This window comes from Canis lupus, chromosome 14 (assembly GCF_048164855.1).
Source record: "Canis lupus baileyi chromosome 14, mCanLup2.hap1, whole genome shotgun sequence".
In the NCBI taxonomy this organism is placed as follows: Eukaryota; Metazoa; Chordata; class Mammalia; order Carnivora; family Canidae; genus Canis; species Canis lupus.
In genome coordinates, this window is record NC_132851.1 from 31,396,031 (window position 1) to 31,419,708 (window position 23,678).

General features: G+C 48.0%; 2 protein-coding genes across 9 annotated transcripts in view; one reads left to right on the plus strand and one right to left on the minus strand.

Moving 5' to 3' along the window:
• TG (thyroglobulin) overlaps window positions 1-23,678 on the plus strand; it is a 248,977-nt gene that overhangs the window by 144,315 nt on the left and 80,984 nt on the right. For both annotated transcript variants that reach the window (XM_072774560.1, XM_072774561.1), the window contains one exon: window positions 1,915-2,117. In XM_072774560.1, coding sequence (XP_072630661.1) covers window positions 1,915-2,117 — 203 coding nt within the window. The remainder of the gene's footprint in view (window positions 1-1,914; window positions 2,118-23,678) is intronic.
• SLA (Src like adaptor) overlaps window positions 9,617-23,678 on the minus strand; it is an 87,687-nt gene continuing 73,625 nt past the window's right edge. For 5 of the 7 annotated variants that reach the window (XM_072774566.1, XM_072774564.1, XM_072774568.1 and 2 more), the window contains 6 exons: window positions 23,227-23,326; window positions 22,354-22,440; window positions 19,138-19,241; window positions 16,413-16,544; window positions 12,371-12,503; window positions 9,617-11,780 (listed from right to left, as the gene is read on the minus strand). In XM_072774566.1, coding sequence (XP_072630667.1) covers window positions 11,567-11,780; window positions 12,371-12,503; window positions 16,413-16,544; window positions 19,138-19,241; window positions 22,354-22,440; window positions 23,227-23,326 — 770 coding nt within the window. In that variant the 3' untranslated portion in view covers window positions 9,617-11,566. The remainder of the gene's footprint in view (window positions 11,781-12,370; window positions 12,504-16,412; window positions 16,545-19,137; window positions 19,242-22,353; window positions 22,441-23,226; window positions 23,327-23,678) is intronic. The other 2 variants (XM_072774569.1, XM_072774567.1) reach the window with 1 other exon arrangement.

Genomic DNA, 23,678 nt, shown 5'->3' on the forward strand with positions numbered 1-23,678 from the left:
CTATTTTTCTGTTTGAGAATATGGAGTCTAATTGACTGTTTCCTGCTGGACACTGAATCCTGTTACTCATAACTATGGTCACTCATTCACCTGACACTTACTAAGGACCTGCTATGTGCCACTGGTTTTAGTGGGGGGCATGGGCTAGCCAGGAAGGCAATACCCAGGGTGACAAATGCCCTGAAAGGGGAACTTTACTTCACCTAAGGGCTGCCTCTGAATTAACAACATAGTTAAAACTTGCAGGCCTGCTGGGCCAGAAGAGGAAGAGGAGGAAGGCCAGGGAGAGGCCGAGGGCTCTGGGCAGAGATCACATGTGCCAAGCACTGTCTTGGAAGAGGATGGATCGGTGTGTTTGAGCAACCAGTAAGAAGCCGGGTGGCTGTAGCATAGTCACAAAGGGAGGAAGGGAAATAGGGCCCAAAAGACAGCGCCCTGGTCCCATGGAGCCTTGAAAACACTGGGAAAACTGAGATCATGTCCTAATGGGATGAGATGAGGGATTTTAGATAGGATGACACTGTGTGCATGTGTGTGTGGGGGGGAGAGAGAGAGAGATGATCAAAATTATGCATTTAAAATACTTCTGGGGGAGGGGGGCACCTGGGTGGCTCAGTGGTTGAGCATCTGCCTTCGGCCCAGGGTGTGATCCCAGGGTCCTGGGATCGAGTCCCACATCAGGCTCCCTGCATGGAGCCTGCTTCTCCCTCTGCCTGTGTCTCTGCCTCTCTCTGTGTCTCTCACAAATAAATAAATAAAATCTTAAGAAAAATAAAATACCTCTTGGGATGTGGCGTGGAGAATTCATCGGAGGGAGAAACTCGTGGATAAAGAGAAGCACTGAGGAGCTCAGTGGAGAGAGAGTCTGGAGCATTTGGGGAAGAGTAGGGGTCGGGGTGCAGCACAGCAGGTGTCAAGGAGGACTTCGAGGCTGTGCAGGAGCAAACTGGGAGGGGGGTGCTGCATTAGAAGGAGAATATAAGAAATTCTGCAAAGGCTGCTGGCTGCATGCTCAGGGGACTTGGAATCGGTTCCCTTTGAGACTCAGTGCTCTTGAAGTGCCTTTAATGAGGTAGCTTCCTAGAGACGTGAGGGGCTGGTGCTGGGAGAGGGCTCTGTGCCCCTGACACTCCACAGTGAGCAGCATGTGGGTGGTGGTTGAAGGCATGGGGTCTGCTGGAATTTCCTGGGGCAAAGTGGGTAAGTCTCAGCTTAGACCAGAACAAGCCAGGTATTTCAAGGTAGTTAGCTGTGTAGACTGACAAGGAAGAGCTGCTGGATCCAGAAGCTGGCCAGAGGACATGGTGGGCACAGAGTGTCCCCATTGCCGAGGAGAAGAGCATCCTTTTGCTGTACTATGTATACGTTGCGTGTGCGTGTATTTGTATGTGTCTGAATCACTTCATTAAAAACTAGTGCTGAGCTTTCAATAAATATTTACTGAATTCTATGAAAAAAGAATAGAGAGATCAAGTCAGCGGAATGCTACTGAAGATCATTGGAGAAGGGACAGCGGGAAGTAGATGGAGAGGCCCAGCCAGGCCTGGTCCTCGTCAGGGAAGAAGAGGCATGGAGAGCCACCAGGGCAGGCCAGGACGAGGGGCTTCCCCACTGATGTGCCACGCCAGGTGGTGGTCTGAACGTGCCCTGCTGCTGGTGTGAGCGGCTGCCCTTGCGAGTGCCCTCGCCTACAGTGGGAAAGCTGTGGCCCGGAGACGTAGGATGACCATGTCAGGGGCGAGTTTGACTCAGGAAAGGCTGGATGGGTCTGCTTGTGAAGCCCATGCTGTTGCCACCATCCCGGCTTGTACAGACAGGAGTCCAGGTCCCCCAGAGGCACCCCAGACAGCACAGGGCTGAGTCAACTCCAGGTTATAGGGTCATGAAGAATAAAAGGCTTTCCTCTCTCTGCAGGTTCTGGCGAGTTGAGTGGCAACTGGGGGCTGCTGGACCAGCTGGCGGCTCTGACCTGGGTGCAGACCCACATCGGAGTGTTCGGTGGGGACCCTCGGCGCGTGACCCTGGCAGCAGACCGTGGCGGAGCTGATGTGGCCAGCATCCACCTTCTAACCACCAGGGCTGCTGACTCCAGACTGTTCCGGAGAGCCATACTGATGGTGAGTCACCTGTTCAGTCTCAGCCTCTTTTTAGACACTGAGGAGGTGAGGGCACCTCACTTACCTCTTGAGACCAGTTGGCTTTGATCGCTTGGTTTCTTTTATCCTATGTTCTGAGGCTGTGTCTTGCTCATGGCCATGTTTCCATGTACGTGTGATTCCAGGATGCTGAGGGCCTCCCCGACGACTGTCCATCATTCTAAAGTGACAAATATTCGAGGTTGGGAAGTGTTTCTGTTTTGGGAGATTGCCCTGCTAGGGTTTAGTGGGCTGAACTCTTGAAGGCCTCTCTTGTCAATAGACAAACCCAAGGGAATGGAGTGTAGGATGAGGAGCTTTCTGGCGGAAGGTAAGCTAATGATGAGGGCATAGTTTAGCCAACACGATGCCAGCTGCACCTGACATTCCTGCCTGCAACAGGAGAGAAAGAACAAGAGAACTCTCGTCTGCTTTCCAGTGTTGCTTCCCTGACCTTCTGGGGGTTTGAACTTAAAATCTTCCCTTATGTCATCTGGTTTCTTCAACAGCCTGTGCTCCGTCTCCTGGGTGCCATTCAGTTCTGGTGGCATTTCTTCATGGAGCACTATTGGGTGATTCATTCCTCTCTCTGACCCCTTCCACCTCATTGCTGTTTCCTTTGCCTGAGGTGGGAGGGGAGACAGGGGACCCCAGAGCTTACCCACGTGGCTGATCAAGCAGTGGCGGGAAGCTGAGTCAGCAGCCACAGGGTGAGTCACGGAGTTCCCAAGGCTTGGTCAACTGAGTCACTGACTGTTGAATGAAGGCAAAGAATAGAACTCAGCACCCACAAGTCTCCTGGATGATCTGAACTTCCTGCTAGATGATGATGATGGTGATGATGATGGTGATGATGGTGATGATGATGGTGATGATGATGATGGCGGTGATATCATACTGATGATGATGATATAGTGATTTTGATCATGACAGTAACTGTTATGGAAGAAATAATCTGTTGATCACAGCATAAGCTCTGATGGTTATTGTCATTGATTAGCTTCTAATTTTATGGTGGCTAGTTTGTGCCAGATGCCATGGTATGTGCTGGAAATGTCGTGCTAAATAATTTATGGCCCAGTTCATGGTGAACTTGTAGTTTACTGAGGGGCAAAGGAGAAACACTTCCAGCAGATATTTAAAAGAGGGTCTTAGGGCAGCTCAGAGAAAAGCCCCCAGCTAAGCACAAGGGAAGAGGGAGTGTCCAGGAACACTTCCCAGGAGAAGGCACATCTGAGCGAAATGCCGCAGACTGTGTAGGCATTTAACTGCGGGCAGAGTTCTGGCACTAAGGGACAGCTTGGCTCCTCCCTGACGTCTGCCATCCTACGACACGGTGGGGGACAGGATCTTCATGGTAGCAGTCATGAAGGGTAGGAGACAGAGAGTGGCCGGCCTGCACCGAGCACCTTGGCTTTCAACCTCAGTGATGGGAGCCATTGAAGAGTTATATCTGGTTTGGCTTGGTTTCCCATTTTAACCGTTTTTAAGTGTACAGTTCGGTGGCATTAAGCACATTCACAAAGTGGTGCAATCATCACCGCTAATCATTTCCAGAACTTTCCATCATCCCAAACAGAAACTCTGTCCCTATTACACAATAACTCCCCATCTCCCCTGCTCCCCAACTCCTGAGAACCTCTGTTCTACCTCTGTCTCTGAATTTACCTATTCTAGGTACCTCACAGCAGTGGAGTCATGCACAACATGCGTATGTGTGTGTGTGTGTGTATGTGTGTGTGTGTGTCTGGTTTATTCCACTTAGCATAATGTCTTCATAAAGGCTAATCCATAGTGTAGCTTAAATCAGAATTTCCATCCTCTTTCCATTGCACTCATAGACCACGTTTTGTTCATACATTCATCTGTTGACACTGGGGTTATTTCTGCCTTATTGTGAATAGTGCTGCAGTGAACATTGGTGTGTCATCCGAGGGGTTTTAGGCAAGTAAGGAACTGGCTTCCCCTCAGGAAGACTTGTCTTAAAGCTGAGCTGAGGATGCATTTAAGAGGGACAATACTGGAACCAGAGAAAGCAATGATGAGACTATGAAGTAGCCAAATTAAGGAAAAAATAGAGCGCCGTCAAGACCAATGCCATGGACCCGCTAGCAATTCTCAGGTCATATCACCACATTCCAGCATTGTCCAGCCTTCCTGGGATCCGAACCCTCGACTGCCAGGAGGAGGGTAGGAGTGACAATGTTGGGCAGATATGATGCTGAGACCACATTGTCACCATTCCCAACAGGAAGCAGTATCACCTGTCACTCTGCCTCCCTCCGTCTGCCATAGGAGCCGTCCAGTGTTCCTTGAAGGGTCCGTGCTCTATTCTGCTTCATACAGGAAGTTCCCTCTGTGTGGAACACTTTTATCCTGTCTTCCTCTTTGCCTTCTCTATTTGTCCTTCAAGGAATCCTTCTAGACTTTTTAGCCCAGAACCAGACCTCTTTATACAGTTTATGCTGCCTATACTTCTCTGCACAGAATTTACCACGATTTCCTACCTGTAAATAATTATTCCCGGAGCCCCTGGGTGGCTCAGTGGTTGAGCATCTGCCTTTGGCTCAGGTCGTGATCCTAGGGGTCCTGGGATTGAGTCCCACATCAGCCTCCCCACAGAGATCCTGCTTCTCCCTCTGCCTCTATCTCTGCCTCTCTCTGTGTGTCTCTCATGAATAAATAAAATCTTAAAAAAAAATATTCCCACTGCCAAGTCTCTCCCTCATAAGACTGTGAGCTCTGGAAGAGCAGGGGGCCGCTGTGCCTTGCTGTCATAGGGCCACAAGCACCCAACACAGCTGTCCTGGAACAGATGCTCCATGGTGCATGTCCAGGTAGTGAATGAACAGAGGAATGGGGGGATATACCCAGGGCCCCACAGGCTGGTCCCTTCCCTCTCTTTCTTTTGTTTCTTGTCCGTTGTTGCAGATATTCTTCAATCTCTCCCTCTGCGGTGGGACCATCTCAGTGGCAGGAGGTCTGAGCCCAAACATCTTTCAATTCTTGGTATTGAAAACAGAACTTCCCCACTTTGAGTTGCTCCTGAAGGGATTTCCCCAGAGGCCTCTTAGAGACGAGATACTCAGTGGGACCTGGAAGACACCAAAAAAATGCCTTCCAGTAGGCCCAGAAGGCAGAGTTCTGTTTTTGAAAATTCTGGAGACTTTAGGTGTTTGGGGAATTTCAAAAACTAATCTGTTTTAGCAAATGGTAGTGTATTTAAAAATAAACTCTCCATCTGGTTTAGTCATTTAGAAGCAGCTTTTACAACTGCTCCCAGCAGTCTTTGGGATGCATGTGAAATTATTTGGTATTTGGAATCGAGAGAACGAAAATACTTCAATACATTAGCAGTTCTTAAACATGTTCTTTACCAACAGATGTTTGGGGGAATGGATGTGACTTGGTGATATATTCTTGGATAAAATCTTAAGTCTTTCTGCAAATCTTGAGGCCAGAGCTGTTGAAACACCCGGCAAGACAGGCTCCTGGGATAATTAATAACTCTGTTTAGCATATTTGGGGCCACAAGGCACTTCCAATATATTATCTCATAGATTGCTCTTATTGATTGGCATGGGGGTCTTTATATTATTTGCAATCTGGAGACAGGAAGTCTGAGGCTTAGAGAGGTCTAGTGACTTGAGAAAGAACACACAGAAAAGGAGGAGCCACATTCAGAGCTGAAACTTAAAGCCACGTCCTGTGTTTTCCCCACCCTATGAAGCAGCTTCTCCTGGGAACTCTTCCAGGATCTTAAGGTCTAAGAGAAAGAGCCCAGGCCTAGGATCCAGGCAAGCCTGGCCTAAGATCCTGCCCTTGGGCAAAAACCCTTCACTTTTGCATTCTTCAGGGATAAAATCAGTATGGTTAGTTCTGTCTCCCAGGGGCTCAAGAAGTTGTCATCATATGAGGTTTGTAGAGGGTCCCGGGCACCACAGGAACTCAAGAAACCCAGGTTCCCCCTTGCCTTGCAAAGTTAGGGCAAATCCAAACCAAAGCAGGTCTGGGGAATTTGCACCTGTTCCTGGGACTCGGGTTGAAGAAGGAAGAGGAGGTGACATGTTACAAACATGCCCTTTGTGGCTCTGATGCCCTGGCCAGTTTTAAGAAAGACAAGAGGAGGCCGTGTCCTCCACAGCATGATTCACAGGACCCAGAAGAGATTTCCATTGCGCTCCTACACCAGTGCCCCAATTCTGCATTCCTCAGAGGGAGCGCCAAGCCTCATGAGTTGGACACAGGCTGCATTTTCCCGTGCCCTTTCCTGCTCCATTCCTGCAGGAACCCTGGACTCCAGGCTCACTAGTATCAACATTCCTAGAAAATGCCATGCCTTCTCCCTTTTCGTAAGCTGTGCTGTGGTCAGCATGTCCACTTCTCCACCTGGACGTGGCTTGGCTGAAACAGGCCCCTCTAAGCCTTCCAGAACAGAATCATTCTTACCTTGAAGAGACTTCTATTTGGCAATTTTTAGGAATCCTGCCTCGTCTTACATACTTGTTGTTTTTCTAATGTATCTGATTCCAATTCTGCTAAACTGAGAGCGTGGCAGGTCAGGTGAGCTTTTTGTCTTCACGTTTCCTTAATGCTTAGCACAGCCCGGAGGGGGGTGGGGGGGAAGGAGGTACCAAAGGCCATGCTGAGTTCCATTAAATTAGCAGAGGGGCTCGAGCACTGTTTTATCCTGTTTCCATGCAAACCTCATAGCTCGAGCACTTTCTTCTCTGTTTCTCTTCAGAATTGATTGAGCTATTCGTGGGCTCCAATGTGCTCAGTCTATATTTTAAGATAAATGTACTGATTTTCTTTAAATAGTCCTAAGGGAATTGAGTATATTTTCATGGGGTTTTTCAATTAATTTCAAAAAAAAATATCTGTTTTTGTGATGTGAAATCTCACATCCATGAATCTGGTTGACACCATAACCACAAATGGGATTTTTGTCTTCTCAAGTCTTTTCATAGAGTTTTGAACTTCCCTCCACAGAAGTTTTGTGAAATCACTGTAGGCAAGTCTCTACCCGTGTCCTAGTTCGGTTGGCATTACGAACAACATCGTATTTTTTTTATTGTACTTTCCAGCTGGTCAGTACTGGCATAGGGGAATAAAGTCAACTCCAGATTTGCTTAGCACTTCCAATACTTGGTCTATTGGCCCTCCTGGATTTTCTATGACGTTAATTCATTATCTGTAAATTTCGGCAGGTTGATTTCTGTACCCTTTGGACAAAAATACACAGCTGCTCTAGCAAAAAGATCCAACACTTGAGGAGTGTTAATAATATGTTTTTTTCTTCTTTCTGTTCTCTTTAATCATAATGTTTCCCAAGATATCTCATGATCTCTTGAGGCATGGGTTTTTTCTAGGTGTTTCCCTGCCATATGAGGGCCTGGATCCCATCTGTAGGGCTGAGTCTGGGCAGCTGGGACAGCAGGGAGGGGATAGGGGAGGGGGGGTCAGCCTTGCTGACTGAGGGAGGGAAGGATACCCTCCCCCCAGAGATCTCCTTCTATACAACACTACAGCTCATTGACCTTTCTTCTCCTTTGACATGGTCATTCTCGCTCCTGTGTTTCTTCATCATATCAGTCTTACTATTTAAACAATGCCTTGCTTTCTGAATGAATCTTCTTTATTACTATTTTTTTTAAGTTCTTATTTCATCTTTGTTTACCTTTGTCATCTTTTCCTTTCTCCTCATTTCCTTGACCATCAGTTGTTCTTTAAGCTTCTTGAGTTGAAATCTGAGCTCGTTACGTGTTGTTCTTTGTTTTCTGGTCAATGGGTTTCTAGCAATAATGTCCCTCTTGCTATTATATCAGCCTGCCCTGGACATTTGGAGAAGTAGCAATGTGTCCTATATTTCTATGTCTTTATTTCTTGTATTATGCTCTTCTTAACCACAGGAGATGTATCTTTTTTTTCCTTTATTTTTTTTTCTTCCTTTAAAAGCATTTTAACCCATTCTTTTGCAAGTTGACTTCTAATTTTATTTCATTATTATCATGGAGCATGACTTGGAGAAGGCTGACTCTGAAATTTATTAGGACATCCTCTGTAACCTAATATATTCTTCACTGGTTGGCAAACAAGTTATATAGTATTATAGAAACCCTCTATCTACCTATTTATCTTTGCTTGATCTCTCCATTTCTGAGAATTGTGTGTTTAAGTCTCCAAATAAAATGATCCATTTATCTATTTTTCCCTTTAACAGTTGCTTAATATCTTTTGAAACTGTATTGTTAGATTAAGACAGGTTCGGTAATTATATCTTCTTAATGTCTTGCTCCTTTTGTAACATCTCTCTTTGCCCTTAGACAGCTTATTCTTGCCTTAAATTCCACTTTGTCTCAAAATTCAATGCCTTTCCTTTGTTAATTTTTGCACAAAAATCTTTCCATCCCTTTATTTTGAAATTCTGCATTCTTAGGCCTCAGAGTTTGCAAATTTTCACTATGTGTCAAATAGGTAATACAACACCAGAATTTGAAAAGTCTGTTCTCTTTATAGCAACTACCATGCTCTCTAAAACATGTGGATTAAATTATAGCATTTCCCTGATTTGATCCTTCCCTTGGTTGTGTCTTTTTCCTAGAATAGGCCTGAAATCCCTATACTCCCATCCAGAACCCCATGGGAACTGCCTCCCTGCAGGCAGCCCTCTGCCCCTTGCTTCAGCTCACTCAGCCTAGCCACCCAGGCTCTTCTTTCTCAGATAGCCTTGTCCGTGCCCACAGGAATTGCCTCGCTTAACTCTACTGACTCTGGTTTTCCTCCTAGATATTTGCCTGGCTGTTGGCTGTTCATCTTTCAGGCCTCAGCTAGAATGGGAGCTCAAATGTATCCACTGGAAGGGAGGCCTTTCCTAAGCAAGCATCCAGTTAAATGATTCTTTGCCCTGTCATGCTCAGGTCTAGCAGCCTGTGCCACTTTCTGTGCTACATCCCCCACCGTCACAAAGTTTCTTGTTTATTTATGATCTCAAGCTCTGTGATATCAGAGGCCTCATCTGGTTTTCACTGCTACAGTCCTAGGGCCTGGATCGAAGTCTAGTATGTAATTTGTCAAAAAAAAAAAAAAAAAAAAAAAACATGAGTAGAAATAAATTCTTGGAAAAACAGAAAGCAGAGGTATCACAAGTGATCGGCAGAAGTCATCCAGGTGAGGTAGGATGTTCATAGCAATCATTAAGAAGTTGTTCTCTCCCCTGACCCCCCAGCCCCATGTCCATCTTCAAGTTTCATAAGACACCCTCCAAATTCACAAAAGTCAGTTTTCTTAAGGCTGCACTCCAAGGAAAAGCTGGGCTGCTAAAAAAAAAAAAAAAAAAGCTGGGCTGCTAACCAGTGCAGTTCTTCTTGATGTTCCTTGCTCTCATCTCTCTCCAGGGCCAGCTTTGTCTGAAAATTCAAATGCCAAAAAAGCTTCTGAATGAGCCACCCACCCACCTCACCCAAAAAGCTCTCCCCGAATTCCAAGGGTTAAATATTTATTAGCTATATTTTAATCAGAAATAAATACATGATTTAGCAAAGGGTAATGCTTCCCACTTAGAAATACCTCTGAGTGCTCCCCAAAAGTTCCCAGCACACTAGTTACAACGGAAAACAATGCATAAGACATTGTACAAACATCTGGCATTTGCGAGGTTACCCTGCCTTGTGGTGGAAGTCAGCGTCCACAGTGTTATATTCATTTCCCACACATCGGCTGGTCCCTTGAAACTGCCTTTAGCGATTCTTGGGGAAACTGTAAATGTCTTCTTGTATAAACACACCAGAGTGTGATGATACAGAAAATCACATAAATGCATATACACATACCACCAGCACAGTGATCTCACATCTACGGAATGCGTGTGGTGAACAGACAGACATCTCATATCAGGCAGTGAGGGGTTCCACAGGCCCCCCCTTTCCCCCTGAATCCTTTTCCAACAGGATAAAATGAGTCATGGGTGCATCTGCAGCCCCCTTCCTAACAAGATCCCGATGGGCAGCCTCAAGATAAATACTTCCCTTTTCTAGAACTTTGCCGTGCTCTCTCTCACATCTCTTAAAATGAGTATGACAGATTTAAAGCCACTCTGACTCCCTTCTTTCCTGGAGCTCAGCAGTTTTCTTCATGTGGCTGCCAGGCCCTTCTTAGAATAAAACATTGATGATACAGAAAAATCACATTAATGAATTAATTCTTTAGACTTAGAATTAATTCTTCAGAATTTAATCAATTTGCTTTTTTCTTTTTTTTCCAAAAAAGTCAACCATTCTCACCTACTCAATCCAGCCACACTTAGCCTCTGTGAAGGTCCAGCTGAGACGTGAACTCACGGGCCACCCTTACTGACCCAGTCTCCCTGGAGCCGTGAGCTGATTTCTCCCTTTACACTCCACTTTCACGATAGTTGTTTGTACATTTTTCTTCCTGTCTATACTGTGATTGCCTTTGCTGATCTGTTTTTCCTTCCTTCCTTCCTTCCTTCCTTCCTTCCTTCCTTCCTTCCTTCCTTCCTTCCTTCCTTCCTTTTCTCTTCTTTCCTTTTCTTATTTTTCACCTGACATGGGACTTAACACAGTTACCTATTCCCGCAATCATGAGTGAACAACTGGTGCCTTATTACTGGCAAGAGTCTCAGCATGTCAGAAAGCTCTTTCTGTGCCATGAAGCCATGGCCGGGGACACCAGAAAAGCTTGCAGGGCTCCAGAGCTACCCTCTCATTTTCCCACAAGCAGCCTCCCTCTCTCCCCTTTGCCTTGCCCTCTGCAGCAGCAGGGAGGCTGCCTGATTCCTGCACAGGTGGCTCTGGCACCAGCAGGCCACCAGGATCTCCTGATTCAGGGAAGATAAGGAAGATTAACGTTTAGTGTCACTGAGGTCCCTTCAAAAGAGAGGAGCTGCATACCAAAGGTCTCTTGAGGGGTTGGTGAGAAAAGTTCATTGTGAGGGATCAATTTGCAAACCTAGACCAGCCAGGCCACAGCTTTTCGGCTTATCTTCTCAGGCTTTTTTTTTTTTTTTTTTTTTTTTTTTGCGAAATTCTCTCTGATGAGCTCAGAGTGTGACCCTCTGGACAGTTCTTTGGAGAATGATCTTGTGCACTTTCTTGTGAGACAATGTCTTTATCTTTCCCACAAACACGACAAACATACACACATACACAGGGCTCTTCTGAAATGTTTCTCCATCATGTCATGATTCAACATTTTGTGATGTCTCACTGCTGATCAGACACCAGAGAGGGGCTCCCTTTGTCATGATGTGGACAGAGAAGATGTGAGTTCATGTCTCCACATGTCTTCTCTTGGATTCTGGAAGATGTGCAGTTCTCCAGGGACCAGGGAACTAGGCTTCTCTGCCAAATCCCGGGTGACAGTTCCAACCTCTGTTAATTTGGGTGCACATGATGGTGTCTGTTCTCAGGCTAGTCTTCAAAATATGGTGGTGATGAGAAGAAGGAGCTCTTCCTCTTGCTCCCGCTGTATATCAAGGACATGCTTTTCTTCTTTCGATCAAAGGAGGTGTTGTCATCGCTGGTCAGGGACAGGTAGGAAGCGATGCTTTCCCGAAGGCCATAGCTGAAAAGGGACTCATCCACGCCAAGTGGGTTCCCAGCTCCCTCAGGGTCCTCTTGCAGTCTGTTCATGGGAAGAATGGGACAGAGGAAGGGAGAGAAGAGAGGGGCATAGAAAGATAGAGAATAAGAAAATGGGAGAAGGAAAAAAGGGGGGAAAAAAAGACTGGTTAACTTATGGTTCTCTAACTTACGGTTCTAATTCTACTTCTTACATTTATGGCTGTGTGATCTTGGAGAAATCACTTAACCTCTCTGAACCACCATTTATTTGAATGGCTCTAACTTCCACGTGCAAATTTGAACGAATATTTCTTTATGTTATTTACAAGGAAGAACAGCTTTTTTCATCTCCCAGGCAATTTGGATTTCTGATTTTCCTTGAATTTGCCAGTGGAATGTCTGGATGAGTGTTTGATCAAGGTAACTCAACATTTCCTACCTACAGATATCTCTTAACATGCAATGACTGTGAGGCCTGGAGCTGGGTCTGCCTCCCAGGGGACAGGGGGATTCTGTGGGTGTGCATCTGCTCAGTGTCTCTGCCCCCTCCAGCTTTCCATAGGGCTGGCTCTAGCCTGCCTGTCAGGCTCACACATGGGTTTGGGGATCATATGTCCATGCAGGACACGCATACACACATAGATGTCTCACCTGGGCACTCTCTTCCAGTCGAAGGTCTTCTGGCGCAAGGTGACGGGTGAGTCAGGGGCCCTCAACGCCGGGGCAGCTGTGCTCTGAGTGAGGCAGGGTGTGGTCAGCACACAGCAGAGGCCATCGGCCACCTCTAAGGAGGGAAGCAGACGACTGGTCAGTGACTCCGGGCTGCCCTAGCCAGTGTGGGCAGCGGGGCCTGAGGCACCATCCAGTACAGCTCCCCAGTTGTTCACATGAGGAAACTGAGGCCAAGACAGGAAAGAGGCGTGGTAGGATGGAGAGTCACACGTCCAGTTGTTTAAGAAATATTAATGTGCCCTGAATACGCACTTTACTTAACCCAACGCAGGTGGAACATTAAGATTAGGATCCAGAATCAACTACCCTTGGGTTTGGATTTCAGCTTCACCCCTGATAGTGAATCCCTTTGAACCTCTCTGAACCTCAGTTTCCTGGAACAGGCTAACAAGTGGGAACAACTAGCAGAGCACCCTCAGGAGGCCCAGCCTCAAGGGTTTCATGCTCAAGCATGGCTCGGTCAAGTGCGCTGTGATCAACACGGGGTCCAGGTCCTTGGAGCAGCACTTCCTCCCACACAGGCAGCTGAGACAGGTGCAGGAAGACAGGAAGATAGAACACACTCAGAACCAAGACAGGAAGGAAGAAGGAGAGAGCAGGAGGGCGGGAATACAGGAAGGTAGAAGGAGTAAAAACAGAACAAAAAAAGAAAAAAGAAAAGACACCAGAAATAAAGGAGGAAGAAGACAAATATAAAAGCAAACAAGAGAAGGTGGACAGATGGGGAAAAAATGAAGAAAAACCTCTCTTCTCTAGCCTGGATGCTCACACACAAAGAGAAGGAAAATTAAATAAGCCACTGCCTGCTGCCCCAGCTAGTGTGGACTATCTGAGCTTCCAGAATTGCTCATCTCTCCAGGAGCATTAGATTCTAGATTCCACCTCCCGTGGTTGTGGGAAAGCCTTGGTTCTGGCTGTGCTCAGATGTTCTTACAAGCTGCATGGCCTAGTTCAGGCTGCAGATCCCAGCACAGGGGACGTGACATGGCTGAGGACATGAGACACTGCTGGCTTGCAGCAGGAAGGAACCCCCTGTCCTGGGGCTGATCCATCACCAGGTTTTAGGGAACACATGACACCTCTGGCCACCTCCACCTCCAACCTAATTGATGGAGCTCTGGGTGTTCCTACCAAGGAGCAGAGTGTGGCGGCCAGTAATGCCTTATTTCTTGGTGTCCAATCTGACTTCCACCATGAACTCAAATGTCCACCTACACTGTCCCCCCTCCCCGAGAAATGTGAGACTGGATCCTGAGAATGAGGGGAGCTTAATTGGATGTGCATCTGAAATAATGACCTGTCATGGGCTGGAAATTGAAATGGCCTCCCAGGTTAGGAGGTGAGGAGATGGAGCCAGACACAGGCTGAAGCGACCAGCGCCAGTAGACAGCAAGACAGCACGGGCAGGGGTGTTGTGAGCCGTTAACCCTGAAGGTGAGCAGGATTCCCTGCAATGAGTCAAAGAACTGACTTTCTAGCACCCAAACCGAGCGCAGCGCTGAGCTAGTCCCAACGCCTCTCAGTGAGGCTCCGTTGGCTCCGAGTGGCCAGTGTTGTTACACCCACTTCAGGGAGGAACCCTGGGGTCAGGTCACTTGATCAAGGTCACAGAAATATGAATGAAACCTGCCCCATTGACTTGGAACCAGACACTGAAACAGGGAAACAGAGAGGTCCTACATGCCTCAGGGGTCTGGACATGCTCACCTCATTCTACAGAATTTTCCAGAATGCTCATACTTCTCACACTCCTGGACTTCCAACCACTCTACCTTCAAGGGTCCCCCTTTTCAGCCCTTTGCTTTCCTGGCCATATCTGGGGACTTGTGTCCCACCCACTCTGTCCTCTCAGTCACCACCATACGCAGTATCCTTTAGGGGCCAGACCTTTACACTCCTGGTTTTGCCTTTGGTCCTAACAACGGTCTCATAAGAGGCATGCGGACTAAAATCCCCATTTTATAGATGAAGAAACTGAGTCTCTGAGATGTTAACGAACATTCCCAAGGCACCAGGTAATAAATATAAGCCATCTGGAACAGAAAGGCGTCTGTTCAGACTGCTTAGCGCACAATTTTTCTGCTTCTCTGTCTCTAGGTAGAATCTGGAAGGAGGTAAAATTGGCCACGTTGTTTCCACTCCAGGGTCCCCAGGGGCTCAGGAAGCATTTCAGGGTTTCAGACCCCAGGCAGCAGTGAACTGATGAGTGTGATCCATGAACTGACATAGTGGCCAGGGACTTATTTCAGGAAGACTCTGCTCCTGCACTGGTGCCAGCCCCTTGGGTTCTCTTGGCCTGGAAGCCTCGCGGGTCTCCCAGTCTGTAAAATCTTTGCTGGGGCAGCATCCTTTTCATGTTTGCTTTTGTTTATGCAAAACTTATGGTCTCCTCACCTCTCGATGATTGTTATTAAAAGCCCAATACCACAACCAACCTTTACTCATAATCAGTAAAAGTTGACTATCTCCAGGACTCCCTTCCTCTTTCATTTTTAACAAAGCTGCTAGGTTTCCAGGTATCACAGAAGTAACATTTGGTATCACTTATTTTGCATCCGCCCTGCTCCAGGCTGTGATGATGGACACATCATATTCCATTACATGAACCATCCAGTCACTGCAACCACCTGTAAGGGGGCTGTTCCCAACCACCTTCCATGAACGGGGCGCTGAGGCTCTGAGAGAGGCAAGGTCTCTTCTTAAGATCTCAGAGAGCCCAGATCCAAGTGTGGGCCTGTGTCTCCCAAGAGGCCATGCTTCCTCCATGCCCTGTCCCCTTCTTACCAGCCAGGTGTGATAACCCAGCCCCTGTGGGCTCCTTTCACTGAGAAACGCCCTCTACGATCGCACACCCTATAGAACGCCGCACACCCAGGGGTGTGAGGTCTGGAACCCGGAAGTGGGAAGACGCCTACAAAGTCAGAGCAGCTTCTTTCTTCCTCCCTCCAGTAGGCAGGGGAAGGGAGGAGGTAGGAGAGGTCCTGGCCGAGGGACAGAGGCCAATGTTAGTGAGCAGGAGCCCCCTTTCACGTGTCAGGCCCTCCCCTCAGTGCTTTCCCTGCCTTACCCTGAGGATTCCTCACAGCACCCCAAGGAATAAGGACCTTACATGGAGAAGAAAAATGAGGCGGGAAGGCGAACAACCAACCCAGGTTGCCCATAAGATCTGGGGTGTGAACAGAGGTTCCAGAACCAACTTTTAACTCTCCCTCCCTTTCCCATGGGGTAAAATGTCACCTCCTGGGCCGGCATTCAGGCCTGTCACAGTCTGACTCTGATCTCTGCTTCTGACTCTACTCTTCCCTGTCACCTCCATCAAAATCTGCTCTGCTGCTGCCATCTTGGAGGGCGCTCCCCATCCTGGCCAGTGTGGAAAACAGGGACCTCCCTCCTGGGCCACGGGGAAGCATATCCAAACGAGCAAAGTGCTTGGGAATGCCAGACTAGGACATGGTTCACCAGGTCACGAGGCAGAGGGACCCCGTTCTGGGGAAACGCCAGCACCCATGGGAGCCCGGAGGATAGGCCGTCAACCTGACTCCTAACAAGTAGCAAGGACATGGCTTCCTGCCACCTTGGAGGCAGAGGAGAATTTTACTGGCAGGAAGGGAAATGAGTGGCATTGCAGAACAAAGCCTCCGCGGCCCCTAAACCTGTGGTCCCCTTGAGGAAGTGCCACCTGTTTGGGGTTGCAAATATCGGGCCATCCTATTTCTTTCCATCTGCAGGTAGGAAGAGGGTGTGGTTGCATTTTACTTATGCAGCCTCCACAGGCAGCCTGTTCTAGCTTGAAACCTATAGTCTGCATTAGCAGGAGAAGAACGGGGTAAGGGAGCGGGGCGAGAGCCAGGTGGGTCACCTGGCAGGTACCGGGGACCCGCGCACGGCCTAGCCGCAGGCACCGCGGGGCAGTGAGCACAGAGGAGGCTACACTGGTCTGTCCCCACGGGGTGTTTCTTACCGGAATAGTGATTCACCAGGTCCTCCAGGCACTGGAAGGTGAGCCTCGGGGAGATGTAATACCAGTTGTTAGGCAGGCGGAAGATGCGGTAGTGCTTCACCTCCCTGTGTCTCACGGAGAGGGAGTAAAATCCTGCAAGAGATGGAGGACAGGTCAGAGGCGTCCCACATGGCCTCTTGAGGGCGGCCTGCTGGAGGGGGCCCCCCACCACGGCGGCCAAGATGCCTCCTCAGCCTTGGGAGACAACCAGAACACCCAGACGGGCACCCCTCCTGCATTTGGAGGGACAGCCTCTAGGACCCCGTCTTTGGGGACCATGCTCACCCTGCAAGAGACCACTCATTTAGCAACCCTGCTGCATGAGCCGAACTGCAAACATATTTTCAGGGGCTCCCGCTTAGTCTTTGCTCAGTGAGCTTCTGGGGGTTGCTTTTCTGGAAAGCCTCCACGTCATACCACTTCCCGATCCCTGCTCCTTCTTGGTGCTGCCTTATGCTTGGTTTTCTTGTAAATTTGGAAAAAAGTGGCAGCGAAGACTTTTTCTGGACATCCCTAAGAAATGTGTAAAAGGTGCTGTTTCTCCTTAAGCGCCATGAAGGTAGCGATTCAGGGTGAGTTAGGAAGAGCAGGACTAGGGACGCCTGGGTGGCTCAGCGGTTGAGCATCTGCCTTTGGCTCAGGACCTGATCCTGGAGTCCCAGGATCGAGTCCCGTGTTGAGCTCCCTATGAAGAGCCTGCTTCTCCCTCTGCCTGTGTCTCTGCCTCTCTCTGTGTGTCTCTCATGAATAAATACATAAAATCTTTTAAAAAGAAGAAGAAGAAGAGCAGGACTTCGGGCAAGGACCTTGTCCTCTCCTACGCTAGTTGTCCACCAAGTGGCAAGCGGGAGACTTAGACCTAGGTCATGTTCGAGAGCCCCTCCCGCTCTGTCCCCTGGGTCCCAGGAGTGAAATCACTCCCTAGATTGTGAAACAAGATAGTTTATAGATGGAGCCATGAGGCTCGGGGCCCCTGTGTGCCGTGGCCGGAGGCAGGCAGCTGGGAGATGGGTCTGACTCTGTCCCGAACAGGCTTCCCCGAGCATGCTGATGGGCCTTCCTACCCTTGCCCTGAGTCTGCCCTCTGAAGCCCAACATGCGTCTTCCTGTAACATTGACAGGAACTGGAAGTAGGGTGAGCAGGTCAAAGGTGGCAAGTGGAAAATTATCAAAACTTTGCATACCCAAGGGAGCCGAGCCCGCTACCCTCCCGCCTCCAGCCCAGCCCCAGCCCCAGCCCCAGCTCGGCTGCAGATCTGCCTGACAGCATTCTCTATTTTTAGATCAGCTCTGGCTCCTCAAGCTGGGTTCTTCCCTCACTTGGCCATGCCAGCTTAGAAGTTCTATGTGAGCCTGGGTCTCCCGCCTCCGGGGACTGCCAGGACGTGTACAGGAAGTTTGGTCTTTGCTTTGATCTTGTTTTCCCCTAGCACATTCAAGTTTTTGAGAGAAAAGTTGTTCTTAGATTTTTTTTTTTTTTAAATCTCCTATATCTGGTCCTTTCTTCTCCAAGGTAAGGCTGATGCTCATTTTGATGAAGGGCTCTAGCTCCAAACCGCACTGGCCCTTAGTAGGTATGTGGGGAAATACTCTCAGATAATCACATTTTCTCTTCTTTGCTATCGAGGATACAAGAAGCAGGCTAAGAACCTGAATGGATCCTCTGTTTTTAAAATGATGTTCCTTTTCATGAGTCTGGGAAAGCCCTCTCTGGTAAGGGTCTTGCTCCTGGGGGTTAAAGTGCTTCTATGTTCTGGATACTGTTCGAAGCACCTTCCTGTTGTCAACCCCAGGTTACAGGAAAGGGCATGCATGCAGCCAAAACCAGATCTCAGAGCCCTGGCTCTGAGCAGTGTGTGACAAAGAGCCCTGCGATTTTGTTTTCACTGAATTTCTTTATGTGTAAGATGTAAGGAAGTCATGACGATAATGATCGCGGTGAGTAGGTAAGACGGTAAACCTGCCTGACCTGATTCTCTAAGCTGTGTGAATTCATTGTAGGGCATGGGGGAGACCAATGTCGCAGGTCTCCTGTGTAGCAAGAGCACTATAAATATGATTATTTTTGAGTGGCACCACGGATGAGACCACTGCCCTCGGAGAAGCAAATGTCCCACCCACGGCACAGAGCTTGAGAGCATGGGCCAGGCCGAGTCTGAAGCCTGTTCATTCCACCCCAGTGCCGCCTATACCTGCTATTTGCTTTCCTTCCCCATTGATAGGACGTTTCCCAGCAGGAGCCTGTGGGACTCATTGAGTCCAGCCATGACCCTGTCCTGCCAGGTCCCTGCTCCCTGTCTTTAGGTCCTTTTTTTTGTTTGTTTGTTTTTTTTGTTTAAGATTTTATTTATTTGAGAGAGAGAGTGAGCACAGAGGAAGAGGGAGAGAGAGAAGCAGACTCCCCACTGAGCAGGGAGCCTGATACAGAACTCCATCCCAGGACCCTGACATCATGACCTGAGCCGAAGGCAGACGCTTAACTGATTGAGCCCTCCAGGAACCCCGGGTCCCTAGCTTTGATACTGGCCTTTTGGGAGGCTGGGGGTGGGCTGCTGGGACCTCACCAGATCAGATGGGTTTACATGTGTCATGGGAGGAGGTAAAATGACCCGTGTCACGAGTCAGCCTGGAACAAAAGCTGCTCAGCTCAACCCTGGCACGGAAAGGGGACTCAGAAGCCACTCACCTTTCTTTGTCTCACTTTCTCGGATCATGAAAGACCCCATCTTCGTGTCTGGCAACTGTAGCAGCTCCTCCGCCTTGTCTCTGCCTAGCCCTTCGAACAGCCAGCTGGGAAATAGAAGGATGGCATGAGTACCCTGAGCTCACCCTACCCCAACAGGCAGGTGGTACCGAGATTAAGAACAAAGTCCAGTTCATATGAAAAAAGGTGGGCAATTGGTTCTTCTTTCCTTCCTCCCTTCCTCCCTACTTTTGATATTTCAACTAAAATTCCCGAGTGCCTACTGGACTCCAGGTGTTACATCGGACAGCGAGGACACGACGATGCATAAAACATCTTTCCCATCTTGCTCTCAAGTGCCAGCGGGACTGTGCCCGTTCTGTATCATATGACATAGAAGCATTCTAAACCACAATAAGGTACCTGGTGGCATGTTGCTTGAGGTCTCTGTCTTAACCCCTAGCGACCCCGTCGCTCCCTCACCACCTCACCAGGGCAGCGACTGTGTCTGTCTGTTTGGGCTTCATCTTTGCATCCACATTATCAAGCTTGATACCTTGATTTTTGTGAATGAGTAGATGACACGGGCACAAGAAAGACAGACACAGTGGTGCATAATTCCACCAACTTAACAAGCCCCCCTTGGCATTCATCATATTTCCTAACAAGCGCCCCTTGGCATTCATTATATTTCCGTCCTGTCTTCTCCTGTTCAACTAATTTTAAAGAAAGTTGTCAAGTTGTCATTGCTTGCACGGTGCATTGACACGTTTCTGTGTTTCTTTTTTCTTTTTCTTTCTTTCTTTTTTTTACTTAAGAATAAAAAACAACAAAAAAAGGCAGTTCTAATACTGTGGTCCAGTTGTAATACTGTGGTGTCCAACAGACTGTTCACCTTCCATAGAAGAGCCAACACTCCTGAATATGCTTTAGAAAGCAGCTCCGTGCACAAAGGAATCTATGTTCTAAGGAAGCAGGCACTTCCTCATTTTGCAGAGCGGCCCCAGCCAGATCCCAGCGTGGAAGGAAATGCTTTGTTAACACTTGGCTGGGGTGTGCTCAGAAGCAATTATACCTCCCTTTCAACAGTCTCTGTATTTCAGGGGGTAACCCCTGGCTTTTAATCCACAGTTCTGAATTAGCACATGCCGTGGCAAGTATCAATGCTTCACTGCATCGTACCCTTTGGCAACCCCAAGGCACGCAAGCGAGTCATTTTAGCACCGTGGCTGGGAGACTCTTAGAAGACCATAGACGTATAATCAGATACTGTTTATTTATATACTGGCCTCCGAGAGCACTTTTGTTGTTAAGATGATGATTCAGCCTCATATTTTAACTACCCCTTTAGTTCTGCACAATATATTAATGTATTAATTAATTAATTAATTATTTTAGTGTCTGCGACAAACATTCATCCTTCCCTATCCCTCCAGGAAATTCCACTCATGGGAACGAATACAATAAAAATAATAGTGACAGTCATGTATGAATACTAATCATAGGCATAATGCAAATTATGGGCTTTGAAATATCTTTTTTTTAACATTTTATTTATTTATTTGAGAGAGAGAGAGCACGAGCAGAGAGAGAGAGAGAGGCAGAGGGAGAGAGAGAAGCAGGCTTTCCACTGGGCAGGGAGCCTGACATGCAGGCCTCAATCCCAGGACCTGAGCTTATTGAGATCATGACCTGAGCTGAAGGCAGATGCCTAACTGACTGAGCCACCCAGGTGCCCCTATGGGCATTGAAATCTCACCCTCATATAAACCCCTTAAGACAGGTAGTATTGTGTCTCTTTCACCGATGAGGACACTGAAGGTCAGACTTAGTAAGTAATTTGTCCAAGTTGCTCTATGTCAGCAACTAGTAAAGCTAGAATTGCAATGCATTTTCCTGGGACCTCAAATTCCATAACCATTCTCCTGCACCGCCTCTCCTGCTAGATCAGAAGCTCCGTGGGGCTGTGATTACCTCTTACTCATCTGGGCTCCTCACCACCCAACCTCCCAGCAGCGCACAGTGCCACGTCTTCTGCATGAAGGCATTGATGCACGTCTGCCAAAGGAGCGGATGGGTCAGGGACGCACAGCTGTCTCGGAAGGGTTGCGTGACTGACATTTCAGAATATGGCTATCATAGCAGCTCCTGTCCTACTGCTATTTCCCCTCATCATCCTAGGCTCAGGAATGACTTTGGATATTCATGATCAAAAATCCATGATGCTGCAATTAAGTGCTTGGAATTACATTCTGTAAACTATGTAGGCACATAACTCTACTTTGCCAGGTGTGAGCATATAGAGCAGTTATTTCTGAATCCCTCCAAATAAAAAATGATGCTTTTCGTTCTTCTTTCCTCTATGCCAAGCTCTGGCTTTGGTAGCTTGATAGATGAGGAGATCATGGGTCAAGGAGGTGGGGAGCTTGTGGGGAGCTCCGACTGTGGAAGCCGGGGAACTGAGCCCTGCCTATGCCAACCCAGGGGTGCTGGGCTCCAGAGCCACCTGTCTCTACAACTGCAGGGAAAAGCAGTGCACTTGGTTGCTCATCTGCCATGCAGATGAGAATTTCTCCTTTTCTGCTTGACTTCTCCATTTGTCAAGTTGGGTAAGTAAGCATTTTGGGCAATAAGTGTTCTCGGTGTTCTGGGTAGGGTTTGATAAGAGTATAGCTAATATGTACCAAGTGCTTACTGTAATGCCAGGCATTGTTCCAGGAACTATCCACAGGTTACCCCACCTCACAGTCCTCACAGCCTGCACTTTGTTCTTACTATCGATTATGGTACCTGTCCTTCTGCATCATGATCTCTGTTTGACAGATGAGGAAAGGAAGCTGGGACAGGAGATGTCAAGTAGCTTGCCCACTGTCACAGCCTGCAGGTGACAGAGGCAGGATGGCAACACAGACAGGCTGACTTTTAGCAGCTGTGTTCCACTGGTCACAGCTCTTGACTGTTTTTTGCTGTGTGCCAGGAACAGCACTGGAGCTGAAAGGTCCAGCTCCTTTATCTTACTGATGAGGAAACTGAGTCTCAGGGCAAGGGTTTGCCAAGTGTCACCTTGGGTTGACAAGGTGACACTTGGCAAACCTTGTGGACTGAGTGAGAGTAAGCATAACCCTCTTGAGACTTTCTTTCCACGACGCCAGGCTGGAATCTCCATGTCCCTAGCATCAGTATCATGCTTTAGAGATGCCACTTCAGAAATGTACTCACCCGTGGTAAACTCTGGCCACACACATCCCAGGGATGTAGCTCTCCCGACCAGTGCTAAGGGAAATGGCTTTCCACCAGCCCCCTTCACTGGAAGAACAAGAACAGATAGGAAAGGGTGGATGGGTGAGTGGCAAAGCGAGTGAGTGAACAGAGTAATCAGATTTAACTTCGGGCACGTAAGGCTGTTTCTTTTTTAAAACCCACCAGTGACCACATTTCTCCATATGCAAATATGGTTTTTAAGTATATCCCTCATCCCGGGTTAAGCAGGAGCCATTCCCACATGCTGGCACTAACCCATTTTTTGGGGATCCGCAGCTGATGGATCAGAATTAGAGGCTTTTTAAAAATAAATGTTCACTACGCAGAATTACACCCTACAATATAACCAAGATAGTTCTGTCTGTATCAATGAGAACCTAAATAAAGGAAGCTTAGAGCCCTCTATTTGTTCCATAGCCCATTTTGAGTCATGGAGAGACAACAGGATGGAAGGCAATGCTTTTTGTTTCTCATCAGAAGCTTTCTCAGACCCCTGGGTCCTCCTGCCTGAGGTCATACTGCACTGGTCTAGGAAGGATGGAAGGTGAGACCAACATGAGAAGCAGAAGCTGGACGAAAAAGGGCCTCAAAAGTCAAGTTAAGGAATTTAAATTTAATCCTCCAGGCAACATGGAGCCACTGAAGGTTTTAGAGCACTGGCGGTATTAAGGTTTAAGCACAAGGATCTGCTGTACGGGTTAAATTTCTCACCTCATAATTGGACCAGGGCCCGAGTGGAGTTGGACAACTATTGCTAAAATCTGACGATTCCTGCTTAAATCGAGTTCACCCATTTTAAGGGATTATGAAACATTTGGAAAACCAACTCACTCAGAAATCACTCGCAGTTTCTCCCCCCGGCGGAATATGGGCGGGCTGATGTCAGGAGATGGGTAATCACTCAGTACGGCCAAGAAGTCGCTGTCCAGTCCTAGGGAAACAAAGGCAAGAGGTGTTCTCCTTCAGAGGGAAGTGAAAGGTGACCAGCCCCAGGAAGGGGATGAGCTGACATGAGCCCCTCCCTCAGACTTCTTGGCTGGAGATAGGCGGCTTGCTTTGGAACAGCAGTGCAAAACAGGCCCTCCTCTCTTCAGGGAGGGTGGCTCAGGGAGCTCGAAGGGACCCCAAGGTCGGTGTCCTAACTCCCATTCCCAAGCCTGCCTTGGCTCTGATGTTCTTCTTGGAGAAGTGGGGATCCTGAGGTCCTTGAGCTGAAGTCACAAGATCTGGCTTCAAGGTTTGCCACTGTGTCTACTGATCCTAGCCTTGGTTTCCCCATCTTT